This window comes from Aulostomus chinensis, chromosome 23 (assembly GCF_037954235.1).
Source record: "Aulostomus chinensis isolate RoL2024-O1b breed Wild chromosome 23, RoL_Achi_v1.0, whole genome shotgun sequence".
Classification (NCBI taxonomy): domain Eukaryota; kingdom Metazoa; phylum Chordata; class Actinopteri; order Syngnathiformes; family Aulostomidae; genus Aulostomus; species Aulostomus chinensis.
In genome coordinates this window covers 9,699,218-9,707,435 of record NC_141342.1, presented here as the reverse complement: position 1 = coordinate 9,707,435, position 8,218 = coordinate 9,699,218, and the positions used below count along the sequence as shown (strand labels likewise).

Below are 8,218 nucleotides of genomic sequence, written 5' to 3'. Positions count from 1 at the left end.
TCATGTAAACAGAGGGGTGGAACTTTTTGTCTTCACGTCAGCAGCGGCACTGTCGATTACCAAAGACGAGCTCGCTGCTATGACACACGTAACAACGCCGAAGTATCGTTGATGTTACTTCTGGTAACGTTGTATCTAGTGGTAGTTTTACATTTACTTTTGTTGGTTTCCTTTTTTCCGGACGACGCTGTCAAGTTCTGTCGAGTACAGGGAACAGTTAACCGCGACTCGACGGAATACGAAAGCGGAAGAAGTTGTACGTAGTGCTGCATTAGGTTAGTTAGCTAAAGTAGTTAGCTTGACAAGTAGCTGTCACGGCGGTAGCTCCCGCAGACCGGCCTGTTCTCTCCTCTGTGGTGCCAAGACTTCCTCGAGATCTTCGTCGTGTGAACGGGGACATTTAGCAGTTAGCTGGTTAGCTCTCAACGTCCAGCAGCAGTTTGTACGACCAGGGAGGAGCACACAAGACAGACCCGGGGACTGGGAGCAGTGACAGGTCTGAAATAACCCACATCTGCAGTTTGTGGTTTCTTTTTACGTCAGTCTCTGCCTCAAGCCTCTGGAGCTCGTATATCCTTCACTTCCTGATGAGATGAGAAGGAGTTTTCTACACTGATTGTCTACGATATGTTCGTGGAGCTGTAGCCCGAGCAAAGCGTTAAAATCCGCTTACAAGGAGTGCCAACCTTCCTCTTTTCCAAAAAACTACATCTGTCAAGACGGCAGACATGTTGACTGACAACAGGTAAAGATATTCTTGCTCATACATTGAGCGCTTACTCATATAATATAGTAATGGCAATAACCATACAATAAAATATATTTATAAGTCATGTAAAACGAAGCCCCCAGCTCCATAAAGATCCAAGTGAATATATATTTTTCAATTTATTCATCAATGTGTTTTCCTAATGGGAGTGCCGGTTGTCTGATCATGTAACTGCCTGACTGTGTGTGTGGCTATTTTTGGTTCCTCTACATGCTCTCTTTTTGAAACCCCCCCCCCCCTTCCCTGCATCATTCCAGTCACACTATCTCATCCGCTTACAAGTTTGCTCTACTGTCCTCCACACAATAATCTCATCTCTGTCCTCCGTTCTTTATTTTAACAGGAAGCGTCATCATAGCTGTGACAGCGAGGAGGACCAGCAGCTGAGTCCTCAGGCCAAGAGGTCAGGAGGGGGTCCCTGCCTGCTCGTGTCTGATCTGGACTCGGAGGTGAGGCTTAATTGATCATCTTTTGTGTGTCATGCAGATGAAGGTTTACCCAGATAAAAGTGAATACTGGCGGTAAGATCAAATGTTCTCCCAAGGTCATTTATTGAACATATCTTGATTTACAATCTAAGCCCGCTGACAGCATCAAACATGCAATCCCTCTCTCTACATTATATATGCACATGTTTTATTCACGGCTTCTACATCCACTAGACTGCAAGTCCAAGGTTTGGTTCTGTGTTTGCAGTCTTCCAGCAGTGACAGCAGTAATGGGCTTAGCAGTCCAGAGGGACCGATGGTGGCCACCACCAGGCCGTGCATACACAGCCAGAACAACTGCACCTCCCAGTACTCCCTCAGCCCGAAGCCCAAGGATTCTGCCAGGTCCTTGCAGCATGGTTTCCATGGTGACAGCAGCAGTTTCTCCTACGATTCCATCAATAGAATCCTGAGGGAGGCGCACTTCAGCAGTCTACACACCAGAGGGCGTCCAGGCTCGACATGACCATGACCTGTGTGACCCCTTTCCTGTTCTTTTGTCTGGCGCCCATCAGTGGCAGGGGGGCGCCTCCATGAAAGCCTCAAGCAACACACTCTGGTCAAGGGGAAGAGGATGATGTGTAGGGAGGTTTACATATTTTGGGCGTAACGGCTCATCCCCACGTCACCATATACCATTTGTGAAGACCATAAGCACATCTGCCTTTCCATGGCCCAGCCACTGTGGTTTACTGTGCAGTATTGATATGTGTGTGTGTGAGTGTGTGTGCACGCACTCTGTGCACTTTATAAAGAGTTATTCTCTTTACATGCGTGCATTAAAGTGTGGACATTCTCATTGGTGCTAATCACAAGAAGAGTGTGATCCAAAGTGCTTGCAAAACAAAATAAAGTGGAGCACTTTACTCAACAACTCTCTCTTTACTTTCAACTGGGCACGTCAGTCACATTTATCTATGAAGTGGAACTTCCTCGTATTCCCATACACATATGTTGGACGCAAATACACTCTTTGAGGAGCAATACTAAAAACATCTTTGTTAGTTTTCTTTGAACAAAGTAAAAACTGGATCCAGGATACTGTAGCTTCTTTTCGAGGGTCAAAACTGAGACTTAATTTTGGACTGCAGGCACAAACACATGGTAATAAAACGCAAAATGATGGTAAGATTCTGACGTTCATTTACTAGATTTAACCACAATCGGCAGATTTTAAATAGTTTGCAAACATGCAGAAAAGCGTTTTTCTCAGGTCCTCATATTACATGTAAATTTTTCAAGTGAAGTAATGTGTTACTGAGTAAAGCAGTACTTAACTAAAAAAGTGTTTTGTTTTTCAAGTAGGTGTACTGAACTTACATTTCTTCCCGCACTGCATCACTTCTTGGTGACTAGAACGCAGAAGGAGTCAGCCATGTATATTAACTTGAGGCCAATAATGACTGATGACGGACAACTGCATCGCAAAACTGCATTGTGAGTTCAAGACACCTATTGGCGAGTATGTGAAAAGCAAATACACTTTGAGTGATGTATCACCTTAACTTCAGCCAGGCACTGTTGACCGATATGAGACTGATGTCCTGTGTCACACTGAAAATTGATAAAATCATGAAAAAAGAAATAATTAGGGATCATACATATGTAAAACGCATTTTTATCTCTCGAAAAGAAAACTGCCCTAAAAAAATGATTTAGGTCTGTTACACACTTTAGCCAATAAGACCGGGCCCCACTGTGTGTAGTCCTGAGTTAAGAGTATACTGACCCACTGACCTGCCAAACTGCTAGCTAGCGGAGCTGGAAGTTAGAACAGGAAATCACTGGAATCTGTGGCTCAGCATGGCAGGATGATAGAGCGTAGAGCAACAGCAAACATTCAAGCAATGATCAATGTATGTATGCATCCAATAAACCACTTGGGAGCTTTGGTTAGCACTGTGGCAAAAAAAAAAAAAAATTGCACATTTTTATTCAGTTGAAACATACATGTGCAAACTCACTCAATCACAATTATTTGCAGCAGTAGGTCTGGATATGTTAACGTGTACAACATTCCATAGTAATCAAGTCTGCACACAATGCGTCGCTGAAATAAAGACAGTGAAGGTAATCTGTTTCTAATGATTGCTTGAGAGATCATGAAGTTGCAAATGTTCTGCTTTGTACACACCCACCAATTCATCCATTTCTTCTCCAAACAGCACTTTTACAAACAGACACGCACTTCACAGCCATTCATGAGTGTTTCAAAATCAACCCAGGCTAATAAATAATCTGTAAACTAGCATTTAATTTATAACAGCTTAGTACCAAAAAAATAAAAATAAAAAATAATAATAATAATAATAATGGAAGACATTTTGGGAAAAGCAGTTGTAGTGCAAATTGCAAACCGAAGGTTTCTTCTCTCAGAGGTTAAGGGCTGCAGAGGTTATTTAGGTTAAAAAGGACTCCTGAGGTAAAGCAATCGATAATAAAAAAAAAATGTAACTCCAAATGTGTACGGAGAAATAAGACCAAGAAATGCAGACTATTCCTCACTTGACAGGGATTTCTGCAGGTTGCTGTTGTCCTGACGTTACAGATGAACGGTCAACTGACCCCAGCCGCATCTCCCGGTGCTTCCAAGGAGGCGCCAGAGCAGCAGAGAATCCACACAAATAAATCGTGAAATCGTAACTTTACACATCTGATCTCTGCTTATACGCTTGTTCAAATTTCTGAGAAGAAATACTGAATGGCATCTTGTAAATTGTTGGTCAGTTGGTGGTCAAGAGTTGAGAAATGAGAAGGCAGATGCTGTCTGGCTTCTTTGGGGGAGAACTGAATCCTCACTCATGTTACTGGAGCGAGGGAGAGACAAGTCTGGACTGTCAGAGTTGTCCTCCCTTAATGAGTCCATCTGTGAGAGGGATGCACCTCTGTCATCGAGAGGCAGGTCAGACAAGGGTCTCCCCTTGGTGACTAGCTCCATACCACTGAACATGGACAATCTGCCAGCACAGGGCTGAACACTTGGAGCCTCAGAGGAACAGTGGTCAGTGTTGCACTCTGGATCTTCAGCTTGAGCAGTTCTACCAAGGTCCAACTCTTGTTGAAGATTGACATGTTTCTCCTCTTCATCCTTGAGCATCAGTTCCCCCGAGGAGCGGATGCAGGCTACATCCAGACTGGAAGATGGGTGATTGATACCTGTGGGTGTGATATCAAGCTGGAGGCCCTTCGACTGATAACAGTTGTAGGTTGGCAGAAAAGGATCTGCAGATGAAAGAAGCTGATCTGATGTCTCCTGGTGGCTGCTGCTAGTGGCTGTAGACTGTCTGGGAACATGTGGAGATCCACCAATCAGAGCCTCAAACTGTCGCAGGATCTGGCAGGAGGAGACAAGAAACACGATGATGTCTTATCTAATTTGGTCTTATCAGTCTATAGTCTCCTCTCACTGTTTTGTACCTTAGTGGCTTTGTTGGCCACGGGTCCTGGAGGCCCCTCACTGAGCTGACATAGTTTGAGTTGTGTAGCACCAAAGATTTGCTCCAGAGACAGGAGGTCAGAGGTCATGAGGCACGCTACAGCACATAGTGCTCGCTGCATGAGTGGAGGAATACAATATATTAGGGGAGTGCTATATCGGTAAGTAGGCCTGCAGGGGCCTTCGGTGAATCATTATTACCATCTTGATGGTGTTTGAGGGATCCTGAAGCCTGCTTGTGAGTAATTCCACCACCACCTCACAGTTAAGAGTGGAGCATCTGACAGATGAAACAATGAAGATCAAGCCAAAAATCCCATTAAATACAAAGACAGAGTCAAAACTTTTAGATTCACTGACTCCTTGATGAAGTGCTGGCTCTCCTCTCTAGATAGGAAAACCTTGGAGCCTTCGGTCACTCTGCTGATAAGGGCCATCTCCTGGCTACAGTCCCCCAGCTGCAACGCTTCCACCCTGATAACATGACATGACAGTAAAAAAAAAACCCAAAAAAGAACATAATTCATTGTAGCCTGGCTCTTAAGAGTCAGAAAGTAGGCTGGATCTTAGGATTTAACAAACTGACTTTGCCACTCACCGCTCCGTTACGTCCCCGCTGCTTTCTCTACTGGCCCCTGATTGGCTCCCAGTACCAGCTGACTTGCTGCCCACAGAGGCTCTGCTGTTGGCAGCCATGTCTTGAGAGGAGTTGTGAGAGGACATGTTGCCATTATCAGTCTCCTCCCAGCCGCCACCAACCTGCCCTGGACACCGCTGGGTCACTCCTGTGGTGAGGACACGTGGCTTAACAGTGAGCCTTTACTTATCACATCTCTGCATTCAAGATTTGAGCTTTAAACACAAGTTTCTATGAATGTTGTCTGACCTTTTGGTCTGCGAGCAGGCAGATTAAAGGCACATGCTGGTATCGCCACCTCTATTGGAGCAGAGGGTGCAACTACAGCCCGGTAATGGTTATCATGGAGGCGGATACCTTGGTGCTCGGTTGGGGGAAGGACAGCACTGGCCACTACCTCTGCAGCTTTCTGGATCTTATCTAGGAGTGAGTCACTGCCTGTTAAGAGCCACAGGTGAAAACATTAATTTTTTTTTTTTAAAGTACAGGAATTAGTATAGAATGTGATGTGGGTTATGGTGTCACTCACTCACCTGTCCCCTGCTTCCCTGGACTATACCCAAAGCCCTGCATTCCTGACCTGTGGGAAGCTGCTGAACCCATACCTGGATAGAGAAACAGCAGACATGTAGCAGCACACACGACCAAATGCTGGATTTGGAGTTTGGTTATTATTAAAAAGAGGCCATTTAATGCCCCTTTCCCAATTTAACATTTGCATTTTGGTGATTTTTTTAGCAACAGTAGCACATATTTATAGTCAAAAATCTCTACGTGTCATAATTCCCACCCACATTTAATCACTGTTGTTTTCACTGTGGTACTAGACCTCCTCTACTTGTCAAGTGTCATGAGAACTTTTGTTGTGATTTGGCGCTATACAAATAAAACTGACCTGACTTGACTAGTGGTTACATAAGAGACCACAATATACATAATATCTCCCCTTTAAATCAAGTTTTTACTCACCCATTTTTGGGGTGGCTATGTTGAGTAGGAGCGTGCCAGTTTTGGTGGAAATTGTGTCTGTGAAAAGCAACCGAGCTACTTCCTGTGAACAAGAAAAGGCAGTGTGGGTTCCCCTTGCTGTTGCAGATTAGTGACTAAGTGGTATTTCACTGACGATGAAACAAAATCTTTGTCTTACCTGTGCTGTGTTTCTCACTTTCTGGTACAAAGCTGTGCCGTGGATGGGATCAGGAGGTCCACTGTATACTTAAGATACAACCAGTGGCAAACAAAATGAATATTCAGGAACAGAGCAGAGTAAAAACTTATTAGCACATGTGACCAATGTCTTACCCGATGCTTGCTGAATGAAGGTGGAATTCCTTCTAAGTTCTGTGAGGAAACGACTTGAGCCATGGCCGCAGAGATGGACAAAAATCTTCAGCACCTGGAACACCAGAAGCAAGAATACAAATTGGGCAAATTACCCCAAAAAAATGTTTTTATAACCATGACACCAAAAGAATTTTGAGTATAAAATGATGCTCACCTTGAGTTTGACGTGACATGACTCTACCTGCAGCCTCTCTAACAGGTATTCCAACAAACACTGATCACAACCTGAAGATTCATGGGAGATTTCTACAGTGTGATAATGATTAAGGATATCACCACCTCCAAATAGAGTCAGATTTTATTTTCTGAAAAAAGTTCCTTGGCCATGGATGAGACACCAGAAGCTGTTGGAACCACATAATGAAAGAACATTTGCGCTGGGCCTTTAAGGACTCTTACAACTCTGACTTCTACATGCAGAATATGAATTGTCAGCTTTGCACTTCCTACATTTCACAGGTTAAAATAAGGTTAAAACACTTAACCAAACTTTTACCTCCTACCTACCTTAGCTGACAGCTAAATTAATTCACATGCATGTGCCACTGGAGTTACAACTGTTACAGCGGCCAAAGGATACTTCCAATCTCTTGGAAAAGGTAACCAGGACATGGGTTTTCATCATCTGCTGTAGCTCTCATCAGCGTTGGAACCTACAGTCATAGGGGAAGAGGTGATGGACAGCTTTATCTCTTTCAAAACATATTTTATTATAAAAAAAAAAACAGGGCTCACATGGCCATGAAAGCCCGGAAATGAAAAATATTCACAGTCAGACGATTTGGGAGAAGTCGTGGAAATTCGTTACGGAAACACCCGTGTAACAGTTGTGAATGACTGATGTTTATACTATATCAAACCATGTAGTGTGTATTTCATTCAAATTTTGACATGGGTTCTTTTTCAGTTTATTTTTACGTTTAGATTTGAGAGGTAAAGTACACACAGACGTAAGACATTTCTCCCTCAAAGTCATGGAAAAATCATGGACAGGTAAAAATGTGTATGAGCCCTGACAACAAAACGTGGCATGACACCGACGACCAAATGAAGCCTCGGCGTCACCGACTGACTACACAAGTGTTACAAATTTGATGTCAATTTAAACTGTAGCAACCGGCCTTAACCAATTAAACATGACCAGTACTTTAACGTGTTTTCATACTCTCATCTAGCAAGCTCAGTTACTAGCAAGCTAATAGTGGGTTAGCTACACAGCTTCAAACCAACGCGTTAAAACTACGTCGCATTTGTCATACTCATATTAACTGTTAATAGTTTCAACAACTACCAATAACTAAAAAACAGAACTTACTTTCTGAAGAAAAGCTAACCGTTCCATAAATGTTGCCATGATTTAGCAATCCGAGCAGCGGGTTACTCATGTTCTTCCTCAAGGAACCAGAGGAAGGCGGGGTTTGATGTGACAGCTAGCCAATCATAGAAGCCTAACTCACACACCTCAATTGTATTGGCTTTCAGCTCACGCCCAAACTCGAGGAAAAACCAATTGGTGACGAAAGAATTTTGGTTCACGCTTTGAT

General features: G+C 43.5%; 2 protein-coding genes across 4 annotated transcripts; one reads left to right on the top strand and one right to left on the bottom strand.

Annotated features, from left to right (window-relative positions):
* The first annotated feature begins 26 nt into the window (after window positions 1-26).
* On the top strand, window positions 27-4,046 carry LOC147239433 (uncharacterized). The gene is made up of 3 exons (XM_086195872.1): window positions 27-745; window positions 1,113-1,218; window positions 1,466-4,046. The coding sequence occupies exons 1-3, from the start codon at window positions 729-731 to the stop codon at window positions 1,721-1,723; spliced, it is 381 nt and encodes a 126-aa protein (XP_086051998.1). The 5' UTR covers window positions 27-728; the 3' UTR covers window positions 1,724-4,046.
* tepsin (TEPSIN adaptor related protein complex 4 accessory protein) lies at window positions 2,657-8,123 on the bottom strand. 3 transcript variants are annotated; one of them, XR_015111593.1, is made up of 14 exons: window positions 7,990-8,123; window positions 7,255-7,327; window positions 6,829-6,920; window positions 6,633-6,726; window positions 6,478-6,545; window positions 6,300-6,381; window positions 5,864-5,935; window positions 5,580-5,768; window positions 5,292-5,478; window positions 5,054-5,167; window positions 4,895-4,973; window positions 4,675-4,809; window positions 2,995-4,591; window positions 2,659-2,811 (listed from the first exon to the last, which is right to left on the bottom strand). XR_015111593.1 is itself a non-coding variant. In XM_086195859.1 (13 exons), the coding sequence occupies exons 1-13, from the start codon at window positions 8,026-8,028 to the stop codon at window positions 3,992-3,994; spliced, it is 1,824 nt and encodes a 607-aa protein (XP_086051985.1). In that variant the 5' UTR covers window positions 8,029-8,123; the 3' UTR covers window positions 2,657-3,991. The 3 variants fall into 3 exon arrangements, 2 of the variants coding, with proteins under 2 accessions (XP_086051985.1, XP_086051986.1); XM_086195859.1 differs by having other exon boundaries at window positions 2,657-4,591; XM_086195860.1 differs by having other exon boundaries at window positions 2,657-4,591; window positions 5,688-5,768.
* Between the last annotated feature and the right edge of the window lie 95 nt (window positions 8,124-8,218).

Excerpts from the sequence above, each read along its gene's own strand:
- LOC147239433 (XM_086195872.1), top strand. Across the intron at positions 1,219-1,465 it reads TGTCTGATCTGGACTCGGAG|TCTTCCAGCAGTGACAGCAG; the intron begins GTGAGGCTTAAT and ends CTGTGTTTGCAG.
- tepsin (XM_086195859.1), bottom strand. The coding sequence starts at position 8,028 with ATGGCAACATTTATGGAACGGTTAGCTTTTCTTCAGAAA. Across the intron at positions 6,546-6,632 it reads CTTCATTCAGCAAGCATCGG|TATACAGTGGACCTCCTGAT; the intron begins GTAAGACATTGG and ends TTGTATCTTAAG. Across the intron at positions 5,769-5,863 it reads TCCAGGGAAGCAGGGGACAG|GCAGTGACTCACTCCTAGAT; the intron begins GTGAGTGAGTGA and ends GGCTCTTAACAG.